Raw genomic sequence first — 22,817 nt, forward strand, 5'->3', positions numbered from 1 at the left:
TGCGAGGACCTCGCGGGATCCTCGACGCCCTTGCCGATCCGCTCCTACTCGCCCCGGGACCGACGTCCCCGGGTGCGCTTGTAGACATGGTTCGTTTCAAAAAAAAGAACCTAACTTAACACAAAGAAAAAATAGAAAACGCTACAGCACCTGAATAAACTTACGTCGCAGAGAAAACTCCTGTAGTCCGTTTCAGCTTACGCAGTTTCTAGGTCGGGTCTCCTGTACGCAATTCTAGGTCGGGCGACCACTTTTGTAGTGCGTCTCCAGACCGAGACTTTCGTAGGCAAAATTCTTGATCAGGTCTCCTGCACAGTAGACAAATTTCTAGGTCGGGAGACCACTTTTGTAGTGCAATGCGCCTGTCGGGCAGAGACCGCGGTCCGATGGTCCAGCAAAACAACAACAGCAACAAAAAGAAGAACTGCCGATGGCACAGCGCTACGGAGTGTCCGACTCTCCCTTCTCCGTTTAAACGAGCTTGCGACTCGTAGTAGCTCGGATCCCTGATGGGGGGGGGGGCACAGAGAAATGGCCCGGCCCGCGATCGGTGTGGTAGAGACTTGCGAAGAGAATTGCTCGACGAGTGTGGGGTGGGGCGCGTACGTAGATACCCCGGTTCCACTGGGTTGTAAGGCCAATGCTCGTTGAGCTTCTTCGACACCTTGTAACGCGACAAGGCCTTCGACGGGGGCGTCGCAACGCAGCCCGTCGGGATGAAATGAAAGTAGCAGCGCTACGTCAACTGTGCCGCCCGATGGCTCGAAACACCTACACCGGTTCGGTCGCAACCGAGGCCGATGGCACCAACACAAGATAAGGGAAAAATAGGTAGAATTAGAGATAGAAAAGGATAGGGAAATAAAAGAAAGAGAAAAGGGAACTCCGAGCGATAGAAGATGCCGTAGGCTTAGGTAAAAGGGAGCGTCTTGGTAGAGACGGACTTCGACCAAGGCGACATTCAACTCCGGCAACTCGGGTTGCCTTTACTGACTTGGTCGTCAGAGGGCTAAGGTATATATCGCCCCACCGGAGCTAGTACAGTAGCTCGCGGCGCTAGATCTTAGATCTAATCTAGTGTCAGCAATTAACTAAATAAAATAAAATAATTAAAAATTAAAACTGTGCAATTATTCACACGTGTGTCCCCCAAACCCGGACTACTTTTCATATCCAAATGTTTTCCTTTCTTTTCACCCCCCTTTCCAGGTGCGTATTGCACTACAAGGGTGTCCGGGCGCGATCGGCGCAGTACGTAACAAAATGGAAGGTTTGAACAGGGGATCGCGCAGAGGGGGTGGAGCGGTAGGGACGTCTTGCGCGGTAGAGCGGTTAGTATCCTCGGTAGCAGCGCGCGCGGTAGAGCGGTGGGGTCTCGCGGTCGTAGATGGGCTCGCGTAGTGTACCACGGCTTTTGCTATACTGGCGCAAGGCTACTACCGAGATTCCAGAAGCTTAGGAAGAAGACCCAAGGCTTCGTGTCTTCTTTACTTAGGGTCGAGCGTCGACTATATAGTAGTCGACGTCGTAATAATATTAATTAATAATAATTAATTGAAACAAGGTAATAAATACCGGCGTACTCGCATAGACGCTGTACAGTACGCACTACGACCTGTATAGGGTTTTGATACCCGCATACACGTGGGGATCGACACGCATAGACGTGGAGTGACAGACTGTCCGTACTTCGACAGGGCTTACACCCGGCCATGCCTGGGTGGGTAGTTACACGATTGCACGGAGTACATGTACACGATTTTCCGTGGTGTACACGTGGGATGCGCACCAGTGAGGGTGGCATCCCGCGTATGCCTCGCGATTGAGGGAGGCGTATCAGTGCATTACACTTGCGCTTTGAGAAGGGCATCCACTAAGTGCCGCTTTAAAAGCCGCGTCTCTGTTACTACTGGAACGCGGTCAAGCTTTTCTAACAATTCCAGAAGGTTGTTTCTCCGCTCTGCTGCCATACGTGACCTGGACATGGCAAGCATAGTGTCTTTTAACGAATCGGAGTCAAGATCCGAAGGCTCACGGCGCCTTGCAATATCCAGTGTTTCAAACACGGCCTCATACCGAGTCTTAAAAAAAGACAAAGACGCATTTGCCTCAGATAGGAGTGGGTCTGTTGACAGAGAAACGCGGCGTCCTCTTAGTACGTCTGATAATCCCTCCACATTGCTGTCATAGTTGGAGGAAAATGCCTCCAAGAAACCTTGTACCGTTCTTGATGTGAACTTAAACGCCCTCAGCAGGAACCAGACTGGGTCCTCGCTCTGATAAAAGTAAGCAAAGTGACCCTATTGAGCATCTTTTGCCAAGCTAGCCGCCCGTCATTGAAGGTTTGACGTCTATCAAAGGCATTGTTTCTCGTGCGCTTACTGACCCAAACGTCAAACAGCGTTTGTATCTCAACTATAGTCTGGAGTTTCTCCTGTTCTCCGCGTAACCGATCATGAGGCACGACAGTAAAACCACGGGACCGAAAGTTCCGCAGGTCTTTGACGATCAGGGACGCTTTTCTTCCAGAACAGCTTTCACGGTATAGAACAGCTTCAATTTGCCGACCATGTGTTTTCGCAGTGACACCCTTCAGGTGCGCATTGTAGACTGCCCTGCATTCGCGCTCTGATACTACCATTCCTCTGTGTCTGGCTCGAATAGCACTGTCCCCCAAAAACAAAAGGGTAAAACAAATCCCACTTATGTGTGCAAATGACACTAACACCTAGAACTTTAAAGAGAAACTCCAACACCTCACTGGAGATATATCCTCTGTCGGCGGAGATAATTGCATCTGTCATCAGAAGCAAGGACGAGATTGTTGCAGCGCCTTGTAGCAATTGCATAAGGCGCTGCCACACATGCAGTATCTTCTCCCCTACTCTCGTAAAGTAACAACCGAAGAACACAGGATGCAACGCTGATCACAGCGCGGTGCCAACTGGACCCAATCCCTTTGGGATGTTCTGTTGCTGAAGGCTACTGCACATAGTCACTGCTCGAGACGCTATCCTTACGTGATCGTCATCAAGAGAAAGAATAGTAGCACCGGGCACGTATAGAAGACGGCGGTTACAAGCATCAACTTCTTGCTCTATCTCCATGATGAGTGCTGTGGAACGATTGTTCGTTCTGGCACATCCAGTTTGTGAGGACTCGACGAAACTGCACCGTTCGCGAGTACCGCTTAATGCTGACCAAACGTCTTTATACCGTTTTGCAGAAAGACCAATCTGGACAAAGTTGCCCGCCTCCTCCAGATAGCACACTGTCGCCGGTTCGTCATCAACTGGCGCAAAGCACGTGAAGCACTATCATGACAAGCATTTCATGTGCTGAAGTTGATGGCTTCTTTCAAAGACAAAGCCCTTGGTTGGCAACTGCAGCCAGTTTTTCTAGGATGCTATCTGGCGGAAAGGTCGTCACGGCTTCTAAGAGACTGAAAGGCAAAACTTGAGTATCTTCTACCTCATATAATCCTCCTTTGTCCATCACACGCCTGATGTTGACGTCTTCCTTCACCCTACGCAACATTTCAGCAGCCCCACTGGGATAACGTCCTATGAAAGTAGTGTCTACATCATCGAAAGCCACTTAGACATCTGCAATAGGAGAGATATGCTCCCAGTTACCTAAACCACCCTCTCGGTCATTTTAAAGCCCTCTCTGTGGCCTCTTAAGCTGTATATGAGGCAACATTAAATCCTTCATCATCGTCTCTCTCCCATTCATCCCAGGCTGGCACCCAACGCTCGCCATCCGGCTCAAGAAACAGACCGGAGAACAGATCGTCTGACACTGAGTGAGCAGAAGCTGGGACCAGAACCGAGGCAGCGGCAAAATCGGATAATGGTCGTAGAGACTCGCGTTCTTCATTTTCAATTCGTTGTTTAACAATAGAATTACTAGAATCAGACGCCATGTCCTGGTTCGTGTTCACAGTTTCAACTACGTTGGTATTCTCTTGTGGGAAGGCAACATCCTCACTGTCCAAAGAGTCGTCGTTGTTCTGTAAATGCGTAGATGGCTGTGGGGCCTGTTGGGTAAGCACTTGTGGGGGATCCGTCTCGAGATCGGGCACAAAGTACATCACATCCTCTGGAGGTGCGTCAATATCTGAGTTTGATTCGTTGGAACTGGCACCTAATTTGTCTGGCTGCCTCTCAGGGAGAACAGACCAAACAGGTGCATTTGTAGGCGCATTTGTAGACGTTTTTTGAGAGGTCTCCCGGGGTGTATCTGAAGCGAGTATGGGTAAAGAAAGAAAAATTTCCCAATTGTCGCTAAACAGGCAGCGACTCGTTGGATCCCTGTCTCTCTATGGGGTTTGTCTGAGAAGAGAGACTGGAGATCGCAGTAAACCTCGGTTTTGATTCGAACGGGAAGTTGTCGGCGTTCTTTCCACCGTGTCAGCCGAGAGTTCCCGCACGCTCGTTCCATCAAGATGTGCTGTTTCTGTGCTTTCTTATCGACGGACAAAGACGTGGTAGTCCTCGGCGAACACCACAGTTGCCACAAAACATATCCCGGCAGCTGAAAAAGCAAAGGAAACGCTTCGAGACTCTTCAAAATAGCACGAAATCTCGAAGAGACGAAAAGATCGATCACGACAGTCTCGAAATCATGGCACGAATGCATCAAATATCCACAAAGACATACGCCATATATATATATATTGGAGACAAACGTGCACGAGCAGTGATCGTTCTACTTGTTACTGTTTGTCTCAAAATTCACAAAGGGCCATAGCCCTCTATTCTCCGTTCGTGCAACGTTTGTGCCGTCTCGAAGTTTTTCACCGAAAAACCGCACTATAGCTTCACGCTGCGATATCCCCCACGAAAGGCGCACAGGTCTATCCAGCGGGCACGCGCGCTGCCATGCAATGTTTGCACCGCCGTTCGAATTGCCGCCCCAATTCCTCCTCCCGCTCTCCGCCGCCCACGCCGCCCAACATCGGACGCCCCAACCTCACTCACCGTCCTGTTCACCACTGCCAGCCACCGTCCGACGGACATCCCCGCCCGCTCGACATCCCTGCCCGCCGGACATCTCCCCTCCACACCCTTACGCCGCGCCGCGCCGGACTTTTTGCATCTGCCCAGCTCGGGCCTGGCCGCCGCGCGCATGCCTGTCATCGCTCCCTGCACCGACAATCTCCCATCTCCCCCTGCGCCGCGACCGCCACCCGCCGTCCCACCGCGCTCCTCAATCTCCCCCCGCCGGCGACCCGCCCTTGTAAACGCCGCCCGCTCCCGACCCCGCCGCCCGCCCAGCGCGCCACCGCCCTCTTCTGCCGCCGCGCGATGCCAGCGCAGCCCCGCCCAAGCGCAAACATTCGCAGCAGCCACTGCGTGCACGCGCTCCACGCGGGCAGACTGCCGCACTGGCCGCGCCGCGCGCGCAGTCTTCGCCTTACTCCCCGCTGACCATGGCCCTATGATCACCGATCATTATGCCGTATCGCACCAGCAATTTCATGATGCAGTCGTGGGAATTTGCAATTTTCGCTGCGCGTACAATATCTTCGTGCGTAGGTTCCCTGCGCTGCATGACTGTCTTCTTCTCGCTTTGGAAGCTTCCATAACCAATCTGGCGCCAAGCGGTATGTTCTCACTGATATTTATTGCGAACATGGTATACATTTGGTCCACATCTCCCATCTGGACACGCAGCCAGAGATCGTTTAAGTTGCGAACGTTTATTCCATCCAAACTAGCTTCACCTTGCTTTACATCGTAAAACCTCTCAACCAGACACACCGTGGTATTTTTGCCGTATCCGCTCGTTCCGAAAATGCATGAGCTGTGCCTGGGGGACATCAAGGTTGTAATTGCTCAAGACACTCCCTCGTGGCATCGTCTTCCAAGTCGTCGATGATACATGGGGCGTAGTTGAAAAACTCGTTCTTGACCCCAATACGACGTCTAAAGTCATTAATAAATTCACCCTCGTCTTCCGTCAGGGGTCAATGTAGTGCACTGTACACTATGGCGGGAAAGCTGTTCCTAACCCGCCATAATCGCGCTCGCCGCCACCACGTGTACCACGGGTACACGTGGGCCCTGCCTCTCGGCTGGACCATATCGGTGGACACGTGTGATCCCTCTGCCACCTGTCGGGCCAATGGGGGCTCTTACTTGGTCCCCTCGGGGCTACACCCGTTATATTCTAGTTATTCTAATTTACAGTATAATTTAGCTTCGCCATGAAGGCGACGGGGAGTATATAGTCAACCCGAAAATCAAAGTAAAGAGGCACGAAGCCTCGGGTCTTTTACCTTGGTTTCTGGATTCCAGGTCGTAGCCTAGACTCGGTACTGGCTCGCCCATACAGACCGAGCCATCTACACACCTGGAATCCCAACTGCCTTCCCCGCGCGCGTCGACCCACCCGCGCGAGCCCTACGTTAACTACTGTGCTGTCCGCTCCATTAGCTCTGTTTTCCCTTTAATTCTTCCTCTTTATCGCTGACTCTAGTACTACTTCTCTACCGTGCAAGCCGCGCCCGGATCCCAGTTCCGGTCATCCACCGGGTGGTCTCCCGTTATTCCCTTACGCGTCCGAACGCGCGTCGCTCTGCCTACAGCCGCCACACGTGGCTGTAGTGCATGACAGTCAAACGATCGATCAATAACGTCATACACGCGCGGGGCAGCCCCACGAACCACTCCGAGATCCTGGAATGATGGAGGGGCTTTATCGCCAAGCAAAAGTCCGGTTCTGTCTCTGTCCTCCGCGCGTCAGTTGTTCGTCCTCTTCTTCGTCGCTCGTGGTCTTCGCGTACGGGAGCGGCGGCGGCGGCGGCGAGGGGCAGGGTCTGCGAGAGGCTGCCCTTGTTGGAGTCCAGCGTGGTGATTGCCAGGAAAGCGTGCTGCCTCGTCTTATGGAGCAGCTAGACGTTCGATAGGTCACCATTCATCACTTCTCAAGTTATTGAACCTCTCAACAGCCTCCAACAGCCCCTTTTCGGAGATTGAAATAATGCCCTCTCCAGGCCCTGCGCCTTTCACCCTCTTCAAACACATTGTGCGCGTCACGATGATGTCATACCAGTCTTCCTTTTCAAGTTCGTCGGAAAGCGGGGTAGATTTCTCAGGTACGTTCGTGGTGCTCTGCAAATTTGTCAGAATACCCTCCACCTCGTCCCAGCGATCCTTAGTCTCCATTCTCATTTCCTTAATTTCTTCCCCAACCTATTCATATGACGCACTCCGCTTTCTCTTTCCAGATGATAAACTAGACTTCAATGCAGAACTCATACCGCCTTCTTCCATTCCAACCTCAAATGTTTTATACTTACATCCAGAAAGAACCGGTCTGGTTCCTGTGTACAACCTGTATACCAGAAAAAATACCCCCACCCGCTTCATATCCATTGTGGCAACGTTCCCTTCCTTGTCATGCGGCCCTAAAAATTATGAAAGTTATACGGATCGTTGTTTCCCGACCTACGGTAATCCTCAAATCGTTTTGTAAACACAGATCGTGTTCTTTGATAGAGATTTTTCAACTTTTCAGCAGATCTTTCGCAGAGGAGGGTACTGAGGGACTTTCCTCCGGCACAGACGTGGATAATTCCTGTTCATAATGATAGAAAATGATCATTAAAGCGCCTGGCAATATTCCGCCAGAGGTCATCCCGAGTAAAATTTGTGCTAAAGTTTTTTAGCGTGAGCGCGTTGTTAAAGTCCAATAATGCTATCCTAGAAGCAGTATCATCACGAAGAGTTACACATAGACTAGCAAACGCAGAAATTGAGAACAATGGCACCACGTTTGCAGGGATACTTAAAGGACTTTGTTGTGGAGTAAGCTCTCCATTATCCCCCAAACCTCGATCTCCACACTTCCTCAGGGTCTTTCCGATTATTTGGACTGGAAGTGGTTTGTCAAAATCGCATACAGTATGTTCAAATTCCTCTATGAACTCCTTCAAAGTGCTGCATTTTGTATTCCCATCACAAGTGCATTCAAATGAGACACCCTCTCTCTCCGTCTGCAGCACAAAAAGGTAGTTGCGGGACAACAGTTCCATCCTGTTTACTGATGCACGACGCTTCCACTCCTTTCCAATTTCCATTTCCATTTGCCCGCTTTGTTTTCCTTGCCAAGAATGAAGAAAGCTTATTCTCCACGGGGACATCATGTCCGTCGTGCACATTTTCGAAAAGCGCTCTCGGCGGCAGTTTAACGTGAACGACGGGACCGTCCACCGCAGCTTCTGCTCTCCTCGCACTGGTTTCCAAGGCTTTTGGAGAGCTCCCTGTGTCCACGGCAACCCTCGACAGCCCACTTAAGAGCACAGAAGCGGTCGAAGCGTTGCGTTGCGTTGGAGTTGTTAAGAATGATTTATCCGCTGCAAGCCGCCGGGGGGAACGCCTCGAAAATCCTTTCATTTTCACGCGATCGCCACAGCTAAAAGAACCACCAATGGAGAGCCGCGAGGGGCGGGAGGTTCGGCGCAAGTACAAATAAAAAAGGAAAGATAGGTGTGGAAGGTCGGACAAAAGATAGAATCGCTCCCTGCAGTAGATGCCTCCAAAAACCAATCCCCAATGTTTCCTGCGCTGGATCGATGCTTGTCACTTGCGGCACTCCTTACGCTACCTTCAACCTTGAAGGCACAAGCAGGCCAAAGCAATCACACCTCCCCTTCTGATTTATGTCAAAAATAGGAGCCAACCAAATACCCACACTTGTGGGTCTCTTGCACTTTTTACAGCGCTGAGATTTAAATTTAGTTGAACGTCAAAGATTAACATCGAACCAACCAATTAATAATAGGCTCCAGGGAACTCCACGATATTGTGAAGGCGATTGATCAAGATTTCGCTTGAGTTAGAACCGGCCCAGAGCTACTGTTGGTTTCCCTACCAGTTGTCTTCATGCGAAAACTGGAAGTTTCACCGGTGTCCGTGAACTTTCAGTGTGCACTGAAAGCCCATCGCCCATCGCTAACTGTCGCGCACACGCTCGGTATGCCGACAAATTACAACGCCGGCAACCGGGAGAGTCCTTACAAAACATGGGCTGTCAGCTCACCGTCCCCGCGGACGGCAAGCTTCCACAGACCTTCATCTAGTGCGCGCACGACCGCCCCCGCCCCTTAGCTTTGGAAGAACATCTACATTTTGTTAAACGCATTTTCGCTGCTGAAGTCTGTGAAGGCTTTGCGCCGGAGCCCTGTTCGCACCGAGAAGGCATTCGCCGGATCACCCCTTTCCTTCCCTTTCCATTTCTATCTCCGCTTTCCGTTGCCGCCCAGCACGCCAACCGCCTGATCGCACAAGCGGTCCCTGCGCGAGGCTCAAGTTGGCCGCTCGACGACACTAACCCCCCTTTGCCCGCTGCTGTGTAATCGTCGCTTAACGCAGCTATCGCCATTCTAATTAACTCGTAGATCGCACGGTTGCACAGCCGCAGTCCTCGCACATGCTCTCAGTCATACTCGATCGCGCCAGAGATCCATTTCCATCCGGCTTGTCGCACACGTTCGACAACTGTACAACTGTACAGACAGCCTGTCAGTTTGTGTGTGTTCAGACTTCGAGAAAAGGGAGCTTAGTCAGCGGAGCTGTGTCGTCCAACAAATTTCGCATGAAAATTCCATAGTGTAGATACATGTATGCCATGATGTGTGAAATCGTTCCTGATGGCCTCTAAACAAGGACACGATAACGTGCCGGTAGACCGCAAATCAACGCACTTCTCGAAGATTGCAATTCTGATCTGTATAATGTTACTGCGCATTGCGCAGATGATTGAATGACTTTTACAGGTAAGGTCGACAAAAGATTCGAAACATATCTGGAGGAATAGCAATCTCGAGGACTGGGTTTGAGCATCCTTCGGAAGTTATGATGGGCTTCGTGGTATATATGCGGGAGGGAATCTAGGGAATCTTAGGCGATGGGCAGAAGGAATATTAGTACAGTGTGAGGAAACGATGGAGCATTGAGCAGTCTGGTTTGCAAGGTACCATACGTGCAGAGTTCTACAGCCACCATTAACGTAGTGCTGCGTGGATTTTTGAGGTGGCCTCGATGGTGTCGTTCGTAATGCAGTCCTCGGGTCCACGCTAACAACCTTTAACGCTGGCCTTTGTGGGATTGCCCTGTACAGAGCAGTGGTGGCGGTCGATGGGGCGGAACGGTTGTATAGTTCTACAAAGGTTGTCACTGGATGATGAGACGTATGGGTGGATAAGGAGGCAGTTTTAATACGTACAGGTACTGGGAGAGAACGTGCCTCCATTGAGTGCTGCACGCAAACTACCAAGGGTAAGCAGTGTACCGAAATTGTGTTGAGATACATTCAAGATTCGAACAGAAGACAGTTCACCGTCCGGATGATGTCACACTACTATGACGTAGGGATGGTGGGGATAGTGAGCGTGTGATATTCAAAACAAGAGCGCGAAGCATTAACCAAAAGGACCTTGCGAGCTCGATTAACCGGCGAGCGAGTGTTGACCCAGCTGCTAAGATAAGCGGGTACTGAACTGTGGAGCACATGGCGGCGTCGTCCCTTGTGTATTACGTCAGCCGCACATCACTCCGGCCGCGTCTTGCACTATCGCAGCGCTGTGCCTGAGCTCCCGCCACTTTGGGAAGTACAACATGTGAAGAGCGAGAGGAAACTAAATTAACGTTTTAAAAAGATTCAGAGATTCAGCACCACAACCCGAATCGAATCAAACTCGCTTTCCCATTCGCGGATTCGTCGGCGCTCTTTGATTTGGGATCAAATCGGCATCCACTATTTTCATACGTTGTGACGTTACGCAGCATACTGTACTGTACGTCTTAGATTTAGCCTAAATCATGGACCCCATAAATAATGCCGTTGGTCACGCACATGGCTTTGGAAAATGGGACTACACGTAGTTGAGATCTTCAATTTGGCGTAACACGTGTGCGGTCAGCCGTGCGCAGTGAGAAGTGCACTGTGTCTTCTCAAAACGGGGCATGTTAAGACACACCCTGAGGGCGTGTCACTGCATGCAACCGTCCGTACAAATAAAAAAATTATTTCATACAATATATACCGTGCTCTGCCTTACACACGGAAACGCCCTGGGGATAAGGACCAACGGACCAGTCCGACAGAGTCAATTGTTATAGCCATGAGGACACATGTTTATACCTCTCCTTCGGTCAAGCGGCAACACTTCATGCCATTTTATCATGGATCAAAAGCACAGAATTTTCCGGCGCGAAGAAAGCATTCAAACCGACTGAAGTCTCTAAATTGGACAAGCGGGAGCAACTCATAGGCGGTCCAACTCCATTCTTCATGCAGACCCACCCGAAGTAGATGCTCTCCCCGTGGCCCCTCTGTCTTTGTTCTGCGTCAAATGACAGCTTGTTTCGCACGTGAGGAATCCCTAGAAACTCTGGTGCATTGCGCCATCCCAGTTCTGCCGCCTTGGTCGGCACGCTTTCCCAGGCGGGAGAGTTGTAGATCTCCAGAGACGGCCTTCCCGCATGATGTTTGTAGAGCTCCGAGACTTCGTTCCCCTTCACATTGCATCACAGTATTGCACACGTGTCCAAGAAGAGGTATTTCAGTAATTGTCCGGAAAAGGCTGCTACTGTACGAACTCCAGCAATGCACGCGATGCACTGGAAACCTCCACTGCGCTTTGCATTGATTGCAATCAAATGCACGGAATCCTCTCCGCAGGAGATTCCAGGAGACTCTTCTTTCTTCCAGCCTGAGAGTTGCCAAAGAATGAAAAGGGGAGGCAGGAAATACAAGTATCACGTAGCTAGCCCAATAAACTAAACTGGTTATGGTTTTCACCTGCAATCCAGAGAGCACAAATGAATCTCTACAACATCTTCAAACTCAATATCCTCGGGAGTTTGCCAGTATTTTCGATTGCTTGCTCACGGCTGACGCAAATTCGTTCAGAATCGCTTCCAGGTTAGTTATTCAAAAGGAATCTCACTGTATGTTCGAGTCATGATGAGACTTGCACACAAGTTGATATCATGCATAAGGTAATCATACCGACTTGAATGTACGGCAGATTCTTCAGAGACTTGCTCCCGTATAGAATCTGATTAATTACGATTATCGAGTGCTCGAGGCACAGTCATTTCTCGGAAGATGCCGTAGCCTAAACGCTTCCATCCGGACATGGACCTATACAAAGAATAAGCACTAGTGTCTAGACGACCGGCAATTTGACCTCATATGAGGCCAGCTTTTTTTGCAAAAAAATACACATTAAATCGAAACTTTAAAAAAGTCAGTTTGGACACCATTTCTTTAACGTATACGCCCTCGGCAATAACATCTTGCAAAACATTGGGATGGCGGTTGTCAATGCACAGAGAGACTAAGAATCTAAAGAAGTTACAATGATCAGTTGACTTTTTAAACAGGCGTTTTGGTTTCGAAGATATCAACATAAAACGTTTTGAAGTTTGTCAAAAAGGCTCCTTTTTTGGGCATTATAAAAATGGCTGGAAAAGACGTGCAGATCTCACCAAACTCCACCCTTACGCAACGCAGAAGTCTACTGCGGTGGCGAGAGTATCTTTTTCCATCTTGTTGAGCTAGCACAAGTCGAGAAAAATAAGTTGAAAAGTGACCTCATATGAGGTCCCTTGTCGTCTAGACACTAGACTGTCTCTGTTCACGTTTTATGGGCTTTGATGAGAGGTGGACTGTTTTGAGGGTGTGAGGCAACAGTAGGAACAAGGTCCTCCTTTTGCTGTACGCAATGCAAACACCCCTAAATGGACCATAACGTGAGATTTACTTTCATGCTGTCTATATGGAACGACCTATAAATTTGACATTGCCCCTATGTCAAGTGCCTTGAATTTAGAGGACCTTTGTTTGGTCCAGTATGAGGCCATCTTTTTCAACTCTCAGCATTACCAGTATTTGTGACATCGGGCTCATGGATTTAATGAACTAGAAACCCCCTGAGGCATTTCTAGACTGTGTTGCACGAAGACTTTCAATTATCAAAGTAGCAGGATTCAAATATGCTCAAGAGTGCTTCTCCGACGGACCTCCCTAAACACGACCCGGAAGGACAGGCAGTTCTCAAAAGGATATCGTCTGCCTTAACCAAGAACTCAGTTTCCATGCTTTGGGTACCTTTCTCATTCATATTGGTTGAGAAAGTGGAATTTCATCTGAACTCATCAATTTCAGTCACCTTGACCATAGTGCTCACATAACCCATGAGTCTTGCAATATCATGCATTTTTCAAAAGTGAGCCAGATAGTCTGCATCATCTCGACAGCGTCAGGTCATTTCATTTCGGTGCAGTGGCTCATCTATACATCTCAGTCTCGAGAACGACGGGTTGCTTCCATTCCGGAAGCAGCCATGTGAGTGAGTGCTCGCATAGATTCCATGCGACAGGTTCATGAACACAAACAGCGTGCAAGTTCGGACGAAAGCAATGATGTAATGCGGGATCTCTGAGGACTTGCTGATGAAACTGACGCAGAATTCTGATGCGTGAAATGCAGGCAGGATGGAACAGAAAAACTGTTGCGTTCGCCCGGTACGTCAGAGATTTGAGCTTACTGAGCCTAGAATCAGTCGTCGCAAGTCAAGCATTCTCGAGGGATGTTTGTGGCTTGCGTCTATGCATATGGCTGTGAGAGTGGTGTTATTTGTGGATTAGAGACAAAGCTCAGCGACATGTGTATTTCGCCTTAGAATCATTTGAGATTGGATGCTGCTGTATGTGTTAGGGTTCGTGCGGTATCGTCGTTGCGCTCCATGATCACGGGCGAAGTGAACGGGTGCCGAAGAGGGATACCTTTCGGATACAACAGGACCCTGGTTGCGGGAGGGCCGGGCAGAGGATAGAGTGGGACATGTATTGACATGCGGCCAGGGTTAACAAGCCGGGCGCGACGCGCAGACATGCGTCGTACAGTAGATAGATGCGGTCTTGCGATAATAGAAGGATTACTCAGTATGGTGCGGCGGAGAAAGACCAGGGGAGGGATTGGTCATACATACGAAGGGCGGAAGGGGCATTAATCTTTAAAAGTAGGCCGTGACAATTGCTCTGAGGGCCAAAACGGACCTGAGACGGCTGAGCTCAAATGCCTGAAGGGCCACAAAAAATTACAATTACAGCGCACTTACATGTACAGTGCAGCGGACAGCAAGGGTGAATGAAAATGCGAGGTCTTATTGAGGAGACTACAGATGAGAACTGTCATAGATTCACGCTTGGCCCCGTTGCTGTCATCTATTGGGCTTAAATGCCTGATCACCGACGAGATTGTTGCCCATTCAACGTGAAGTGGTGAATCTTGTGCCTCCGAATATAGAGGAAGGACGACAATGTCGGAGAGGGAATCTCAAAGCAAGGTTTTGCGCAGAATCTGGGCACGACAGCAACTGGTCGATGCCGGTCCCCGGACCTAAAGTTTACGGCGCCTTTGCGGAAGGTTTTTTTGTATTGGACGGATGTCCGTCCTACATCCAACAATACTCACACCGTAGCAATTCTGTTGTGCAGCTGTCCACAGCTCGACCAGTTGCTGTCGTACCCAGATGCTGTCCACGGCTGCACAACATAATTGCTACGGTTGGCGAAAGTCGCAGGGCGACTACCGTGTCTGAGCCTTTACGCATAGCTATCGGGGCGCGGCAGCGTGGCGCAGTGGCGTATCACATTTTGTGAAGGTGGCGGGATGGCTGAGAAGAGCGCTGAGAAGAGCGCTGAGAAGAGCGTTAAATTTAGCAGTAGAGATTGGGATAGTCGCTAGGCAACACACAGTCAGCGGAACAAAAGATGAACAAATGAGGGAGGTACCCTTCGAAGGGTAAGAGGTCGGGCAGTTCAGGAGACGTGGCGAACGAGACCGAAGCAGGTTGGCATGAATGCAGTGATCGCGTTGTTGGCCCCATGTTTTCTACGGGATACAAACCAAGATGCATCTTCAGATGCACCGGTTATGGTGAGTTTTGCCCTTCGACGCGTACAGTATTGTTGTGAGCGAGCCGTGGTTGGCTGGCAGACCCATTTGACGAGCTCACGAGAGCGAATGAAGGCGAAGGGGCAAATTGCCAACATGATGCCGATGACACGGGGCGGCTGGGCGGCTGGGGGAAGGTGGACCAACCGGTCCACCGGTTATATATGGGGACAGAGCCGAAACTTGGGGTGGGCCGAGACAAGGTGGGGGATGTGATAAGCGAATGAGAGGGCAGTGTATGATACGAAGCGTGACGAATGATGATTTCATACGTCACTGGGCGCTTGCGCACCGTCGTGCGTCGTGTGCGCACAGATCAGGGATGCGCGCGCCGTTGAGAGCACTGGTCATACACAGGAGCCGTTTCAGCCACTGGAGCCCAACCTCTCCTTGGCCTCGCAACACCGCCTGTCGCCCCTTGTGATTACCGTCACCAATCGTTCTCATCCACACTTGCATATTCAATTCCCCCGTTAAACAAACGCCTTTCGAAGCCCTTCGTATTTGTACATACGCCGTAATCATTTGCAGTTCGCATTTGCCGATGAGCTCTGTCTTTGCTCTACATAGTCGCTCGTCACACCCACCCGAGCCCCCCCCTCATCCATCAAGGATAGATCCATCGCCCTCCCGGCCGCACCCCCTCCCCCGCCCCCGCCCCAGCCCGCACGTCACTTCTTCGTCCCCCCGGCCTGTTCCGTCTGCCTTTCGCGGCCTTTCCCAACCATGGCTGAGACCTTTGCTTGGGGAGAACTCGCCCAATCCGTCAATGGTGGCACCAAATTCGAAGTCGGCGAGGCGTTCACTATCGACTCAATGGACCGTTACCTCTGGATGGTCATCGTTGGCGGCATTCTAGCTTTCACTATGGCCTGGGGTATCGGCGCCAACGATGTTGCCAACGCCTTTGCCACCTCCGTCGGTGCCGGCTCTCTTACCCTCAAGTGGGCTGTCGTCATTGCAGCCATCTTTGAGTTCCTTGGCGCCCTGCTCCTTGGAGGACAGGTCACCGATACAGTCAGGAAGAAGATTATCGACCAAAATGTCTTCGACCCCGTCGCTTTTGATGGCGGGAGGGTCGGCGCTGCTAACGGTCCAGAGCTTCTCATGACTGGTTTCCTTACTGCACTATTTTCTGCCACTATCTGGCTGATTCTCGCAACCTACTATGCGTTACCGGTGTCCACCACCCATTCTATCATCGGCTCTTTGGTCGGTGTCGGTCTCGCTTACCGTGGCTCCAGTGCAGTGGTCTGGATCTCTGATGGAGCGGGCATAGAAAAACTCAAAGGTCTTGTCGGGGTAATCTTGTCTTGGGTTTTATCGCCCGTCATTTCCGCTGTTATTGCTGTACTCTTTTTCCTGATTGTCCGCACAGTTGTGCTGAGACGTGCTAACCCTTACAAGAATGGTATTCTTTTCATGCCTGTCTTCTACGGGTTTGCAGTTGCTCTTGCTGTCTTCTTCATCGTGTACAAGGGTGACAAGCGCTTCAAGTTGGACGAGAAGCTCGGACTAGGTGGGTCCATAGGAGTTGCGTTAGGTTCAGGGTCAGTTGTCGCCTTGATATCCTGGTTCACTATCGTGCCACTTGCCAAGGCCGCCACTGAACGTTGGGAGGCCCATGAGATGGAGAAGCTAAAGAACCCAGAGATTGCGAAAGAAGCTGCCGGAAAGGCTCAGAAGGTCAACGACGCACTTGCCAAGGTTGGAGTGCGTGTCCATGTTGAGGAAGAACTGGACGATGATGTTGTCCGTATGCATAACAGTGCTGAGAAATTTGATGAGAAGGCTGAGCGTCTTTTCACTTGGATTCAAGTGTTCACAGCCGCATTTGATGCCTTCGCACATGGAGCTAACGATGTAGCCAATGCCATCGCGCCTTTCACCTCTATCTTTCAACTCTATAAAAACAACGGAGTCCTTTCTGCCAGACAGATCAACGAATTTGAGAGCAGTGGTCAGTACAGAGGGGGGGAGCGGGACGGTCAATCATTTGAGGAAGGGGACCAAATCCCGGATCATGAGACCTTCTGCGGTACGAACGGCGAGGATGAATACTTCAGGTGTGTTAGCCTAGGGGATGACAACTACCCAGACCTCACTCCGAACGCTGATTCGGGGCCAGGGAGTAACTTCGATGTATATGACGAAACGGGTCAACATGACGGAGGGGAAAAGCAGCAGTGCTTTCAGACCTGCAGTCCAAATTCATACTCAGCCTACGACAAGGAGAAGCAGACCGTTCCGTTGTGGATTCTGGCGTTGGGCGGTGTTGGAATCGTACTTGGTTTATCCATGTGGGGTTACCGCATTATTGTTGCCATCGGCGTGAAGCTTACGAAGCTGACCCCGTCACGGGGATTCTCAATTGAGATCGGAGCTGCAATCACCGTGCTGATTGCGTCCCAAATTGGACTACCCGTCTCTACTACTCATTGTCAAGTCGGTGCCACAATGGGTGTTGGTCTTGTCGAGTTCAAGGCCTCCACAGTGAACTGGAAGCAATTTATGTTTATTTGCCTGGGGTGGGTGTTCACTGTCATATTTACCGGCTTCGTCTCAGCTATTATATTCTTAGTTGTCACCAACACTCCGGTGAACTTCGCTGTACCGCAAGGAGCAGAGAACGAGAATTTGACGCACTGTCCCGGAAACAGACTATTTGTTTTTGACACCGCAGATCAGCAGTTTAGAGGTATATCCTGCTCCGGTGTAAATCGCACATAAGTGCCTGAGGGCATTTGAGGGAATTTGGAATATAGATCATGTGTGGAATATGTAGATGTACTGAACGTGACAATATACAGAAATAAAAGTAAGAAGTGAAACATATTTTTCAGTCAGAGATCTGCAGTGGCTTGTTTACGTAATGCACAAGACACAACCTATCATTTGTGCAAGCCGCTGGGGTGGAGAGATTCTCATGACAAGAATGTGTAGCGGAGAGGATGGCGAAGGCAATGCTAGACCAGGTGGAGAAGCCAAATTGTTGGTGGATGTGCGCTTTGACGGTTGGCTGGGTCATGTCGCTACGAGAAACTACCTTGCGCATACGACCTCCGATGACAACAGCCGTGCGGGCTGATGTGGCACGAGCGCGAGCGGCGTCACAGGCAAGGGGCACAAAGTTGCCATCAAGATCACACACACGGCGGTTGGCGAGAATGAAGAGTGCGTAGCGGACAGCGCCGTAAAGAAAGCGGACGATGTCAGAGCCGGCGGCTTCCGCAGCACTGACAAAGAGGCGTGCGGCCTGGGTGAGAACGGGAAGGCGGGGGCGACTGCAGATGATGATGTGTAAAGGGTCCAGATTTGTCGAGGGTGATATAACCGTAAAGCGAAAAATGACTTGTTAGGCAGAACGTAGGCGCCATGTCTACTAGGAACCCTAGCACATGGTGAAAGTGTCATCTACTTGAACAAGGGCAAAAGCACAGTGTGGCGGTGCAACAACACCAAAACGACTTTGCTCAACACTAGCTGAAAAAATGTCCAAGCTTCGGCAGCGTGGTTTCAGGTACTGGTTAACCAGAATAGAAGGGACGAAGAAGTCGAAAGGTTAGAAGAACTGGGAAGGCAATGATTGCTCGACGTTGCGATGCGAGTTCCGTCAGACAATACTAAACAAATGTCCACAAAAGAATTCAGGGTTCAAATTTCGATAAAATATCACTCGGACGCATTGCGTTGCGGTCGCGGCTTGATCGGGGTGCAAAGCTTACCTTAGACTGTGAGCTGATGAAGGTACCAGACGAATCCCGAGAAGAGAGCGAGACATCGCTTGGCCATGGCTTCCGCTCGGAGGTGACAACCGATTTCCTTGCAACCGTATCAGACAAGAACGATTGCAATAAGCTGTTATGAAGCAGCGTTTCGGGGCAGGGACGATCGCTTCCGAAAACGGGCGGGCGGGAGCAGGACGGCTGGCGGTATCCTAGAGTGCGCGAACGCATCTATGCGGCGGGGGAAAGTGCAATTTTTGATATTTAACCGTTTTTAAGGTTGTCCGGTCAGACACAAACAGCTCTCAAGAGCTGTTGGGCTTGCTCTGCTGTAAGTCCATATATTGAATTACACACCGGCCTTTATTTGCCCACGGTAAAAATCGTACCTTCTGCTGCACGGCCACCAGGGACCAATTTATTCTGCTGAGGTCAGGAGATCAACAGGATGATGCGTGTAACCTCCACAGCTCGAAAGAGTGCCAAAATACCATTGATATTGGGACCGACAAAGCGCGGTGTACCAATACGGTATGTTGGATGACAGCAAGTGCTATCGTCCTTGCTACTGAACAACCTTCTCATTCTCTATGAACAGCATCAACACACGGGCGTTCAGGCCCGCCACCATGTCTACTAGTTTGGCATTTTTCGCAACATCGCCCTTCCTGCCGAGCGCACAGAATCACAGAATGCCTACCCTCCAAACAAGGCGCCCACGTACAACCTGGATGCTTGCTTCCACCCCTTCGCAACCTCTTCGAGTCATCGCCGCCACCACCGCATCTCTCATCCTCGCAATAACCTCCCTGTCACCAGCATTGTGCGTTGCGAATCTTTTTTGACACTCCTATCCCATTTTCCACCCAACTTAGTGTACCTGTTCGACAGTTTGACAGTTCGACCCTGCTCTCCACGACCTTCTGTTGACGTCCTATCAAGCTATACCGCATCGATTCTGACCATTCTTCCGCTAAGCGCCTTCGTTTGCGAATTTCCACCACCTTTCAACCATACTTCGTCAGGGCTACCATATCAGCTGACCAATGCATCAGCGGCGAAGGTCCTGGCTGCGAGGCTGCTGCAGCTGAGAGTCCCATCATTCGAGAGCTGCTGGAAAAGTCCCGCGCGAACCGCGAGAAAAATGAGCGAAAGATGCGTGAAGACTACTGGGCCCGAGGCTACGGCGACTATTTTGCCTTTGGGTCCAATAAAAACTTGGTCAAGGGCGAAGATGGCACGTGGCGTCTCGACGAGTTTAATGATCTGCGGTCCCAGATAGAGCGCAAGATCATAGAATCAATTCGAGGCAAACAGAAATCGCAAGCCCCTTGATCAAATCAGCGATGTAGCACAAGAGTCGTACATGCACATGCTTGTGCATTTGAAGTTCTGTTTGTTTTAGCCCGCGACAGAATACGACATGTGGCATAAAGAATCTCAAACGACGGCAGCATAGTGATTCTTGAATAGAAAACTGGTTTCCCCATGTCCATCATTTGCTTTGGAAAGAGCGTCCAATTCAAATCCTGTAGAAACCAGAGCCTTCCTGCCCCTCTTTCACTTTCTACTTGTCGCGAATTGTGCTTCCACGTTCAGGTCCCGTTTCGCAGAGAATAGCGGACAAGGTGAAACTTGCACAGTGCGTGCCGTTCGGTGATTTGTACAGTAGCACGCAAAGTATCTTCTTTGCAGCTGAGATAAGTCGTATCCTTGTGCATACAGATAATAATCCGTGTGCCTTCCCACGCAGGTGACCAGCTGCGTACGTCCGATGCATTGACAGACTTGTTCTGGATCTCAAATACCATACACTCGGCGCGCATGCAAACACAGGTAGGGCGAGTACTGTGTGTTTCACATCGGGCGAGATAGCGAAGCCGGCACGATGAGCAAGATCTCGGCCTCGGAGGATGAGTGGTAAACACTCTGCTCTGTAAAATAATAAAGGACCAAATCCAGTGACCCGAAAAATACAGCAACGTCAGGGCCTACAGTACCGCCGAAAGGAAACTTGCAACCTTACCAATAACATGGCTTAGTTTAAAGGGGTTTGAACGGGTTCGTGCACTTGACTACTGCTGAGAAAGCAATTTTGCAGGTCATCTATTTTCTTCACACGAGTGTTTGTAACCCCCAATCCTTCTTCATTTCTATAATCATATAGCAAACTCTTTCATTGAATAGAAAAGTGGCTACAACGTGTCATATATGACTCTCACATTCTTATTCAAAATGAGTCGGGAGAGTGCACGAATATTGCATTGACAAGAAAATTTATTCCATGTCGCACACCAGGAGAGTTATTGCAGAGTTATCGGAGAATTATTGTAGAGCTTTAGAGCATCTCTACCGCATGACCGTATTTGCCTCTCTAATCAAAAATATCTCGCCAAGTGCTTAATTTTTATTGGGTAACTCTATTGCTCTATTGATGAATAGATTTTCTGGAATAGAGCCGCGGCGCAACTCTACCGCGCAGTACATATCCTTTCAGCACCGCTGCGCTCATCCCGTTCAACCCTTTTTATTACCATGGCAACTTCTCGCAACTACGACTCCCCTGCGCCGACTTTTTCTCCTGACTCCAGTGACGACGAGAACCTGTCGTACCTCGTCGCCTCTGGGACACTGCCTGGTTTTCCAGGTACAATTCCTTCTCTCATTAGACTAGGATCAAGGAGCGGGAAAAGAGGAAATCTCAACCGCGACTTCGGTGCCGCACTCAACCGCCTCAAGCGAGACTACTTTTCAACCACGCCACTTTATTGCGATGCGTCATTTGAAAGGCGTTTCAGAATGCCGCGCACAGTGTTCAACAGGCTGTACAGGGCGATTGAGGGCGAAGGATTCTTTGTCAGAAGGAAGGATGCGCTGAGCCGTGGAGGAATTCATCCCCTACAGCGGGTGGTTGCCGCAATTCGCATGCTGGCGTATGGAGCAGCGGCTGACTCTTTAGACGAATATCTGAGTATGTCTGAAGACTCAGTGTTACAGTCACTGAAGTCCTTTTGTTCTACTGTGATACAGAAGTTTGGAATAGAGTACCTACGCGAGCCCAATGAGGCGGACCTACGGCGCATACTGGCAATAAATGCTGCCAGGGGGTTTCCGGGGTGTGCGGGTAGTATTGATTGTCAGCATTGGCAATGGAAAAATTGTCCGATAGCTTGGGCTGGACAATTCAAGGGAAAGGAGAGGAAGCCGACTATCGTTCTGGATGCAATTTGTGACGGGGAGTTGTGGATTTTGCATGCCTTCTTTGGTAGCCCTGGAAGCTTGAACGACATCAACGTTTTGGACAGATCACCAACGATGGAGCGCATCATCGCTGATGAGTTTCCGCCCTCCATTCCTTACACGTTAAATGAAAAACAACGAACGATGCCGTACTACCTTGCCGATGGTATCTACTCAAGCTGGGCAATTTTTATGAAGACAATAAAAGACAACACGGCAAAAAAGGAGGAAGCATTCGCAAAGGCTCAAGAGGCGATACGGAAGGACATCGAACGCGCGTTTGGGGTGCTTGTCGCTCGGTTTCATATCCTACAGAACCCTTCAAGACTTTGGAAGAGAATGATGTATCGAATGTCATGGTGGCGTGCATTATTCTCCACAATATGATTGTGGAGAGTCGAAGAGATAACTACCAAAGTGTCATGGCGTCACTGCAGCACTTCAGTGAGGCGCGTGCTATGTTCGCTGCAGGTCAGTCATTCACGTGGGAATCCGAGTCGGCAACTCGGTACCTTCTTGGCAGTGAGTTGCCGACGGGAATGTGGGCTAGCATGGTATCGTCACGTCATTCGCGCATAACAAGTAAAGTGGACCACTTCTCCTTGAAACGCGACCTCATTGAGCATATATGGAACGCTCACGGCTCCGTCTAGGGGCAATGAGGTGTTTGGGCATCAATAAAGCTCTTGTTTTTACCAATCTGCTTTGTGCATATGTGTGAAAGCATCGGGGTCCGGGGGGCACTCCCGGCGTGTGAACAGCCACATACTCATCCCTTCCACCCTCCTCGGCATTCCCCCCACCCCTGTGTACTCAAATCCCGCCCAATGGCCTCCTCGAGTCCTGTCCATCATTCTTCCGCCCCTCCTCCACCTT

At 50.3% G+C, this 22,817-nt stretch overlaps 7 protein-coding genes; 4 read left to right on the top strand and 3 right to left on the bottom strand.

Annotated features, from left to right (window-relative positions):
• Positions 1-13,010: 13,010 nt before the first annotated feature.
• CHC_T00004642001 (hypothetical protein) lies at positions 13,011-13,208 on the top strand. The gene has a single exon (XM_005716040.1). It carries the CDS (start codon positions 13,011-13,013, stop codon positions 13,206-13,208), a length of 198 nt encoding a protein of 65 aa, XP_005716097.1.
• A 2,312-nt stretch (positions 13,209-15,520) lies between these two features.
• CHC_T00004643001 (hypothetical protein) lies at positions 15,521-15,835 on the top strand. The gene has a single exon (XM_005716041.1). It carries the CDS (start codon positions 15,521-15,523, stop codon positions 15,833-15,835), a length of 315 nt encoding a protein of 104 aa, XP_005716098.1.
• An 8-nt stretch (positions 15,836-15,843) lies between these two features.
• Positions 15,844-17,816, top strand: CHC_T00004644001 (hypothetical protein). XM_005716042.1 is given in 2 exon segments: positions 15,844-17,706; positions 17,707-17,816. The coding sequence occupies 1 exon segment, from the start codon at positions 15,844-15,846 to the stop codon at positions 17,704-17,706; it is 1,863 nt and encodes a 620-aa protein (XP_005716099.1). The 3' UTR covers positions 17,707-17,816.
• Positions 17,816-18,004, bottom strand: CHC_T00004645001 (hypothetical protein). The gene has a single exon (XM_005716043.1). The coding sequence runs from the start codon at positions 18,002-18,004 to the stop codon at positions 17,816-17,818; it is 189 nt and encodes a 62-aa protein (XP_005716100.1).
• Positions 18,005-18,018: 14 nt separating this feature from the next.
• Positions 18,019-18,390, bottom strand: CHC_T00004646001 (hypothetical protein). Its single transcript, XM_005716044.1, has one exon. It carries the CDS (start codon positions 18,388-18,390, stop codon positions 18,019-18,021), a length of 372 nt encoding a protein of 123 aa, XP_005716101.1.
• CHC_T00004647001 (hypothetical protein) lies at positions 18,391-18,932 on the bottom strand. The gene is made up of 3 exons (XM_005716045.1): positions 18,702-18,932; positions 18,509-18,599; positions 18,391-18,443 (listed from the first exon to the last, which is right to left on the bottom strand). The coding sequence occupies exons 1-3, from the start codon at positions 18,930-18,932 to the stop codon at positions 18,391-18,393; spliced, it is 375 nt and encodes a 124-aa protein (XP_005716102.1).
• A 2,568-nt stretch (positions 18,933-21,500) lies between these two features.
• On the top strand, positions 21,501-22,594 carry CHC_T00004648001 (hypothetical protein). Its single transcript, XM_005716046.1, has 3 exons — positions 21,501-22,226; positions 22,280-22,425; positions 22,492-22,594. The coding sequence occupies exons 1-3, from the start codon at positions 21,501-21,503 to the stop codon at positions 22,592-22,594; spliced, it is 975 nt and encodes a 324-aa protein (XP_005716103.1).
• Positions 22,595-22,817: the final 223 nt, after the last annotated feature.

This window comes from Chondrus crispus, genomic scaffold (assembly GCF_000350225.1).
Source record: "Chondrus crispus Stackhouse genomic scaffold, scaffold_24, whole genome shotgun sequence".
NCBI lineage: Eukaryota > Rhodophyta > Florideophyceae > Gigartinales > Gigartinaceae > Chondrus > Chondrus crispus.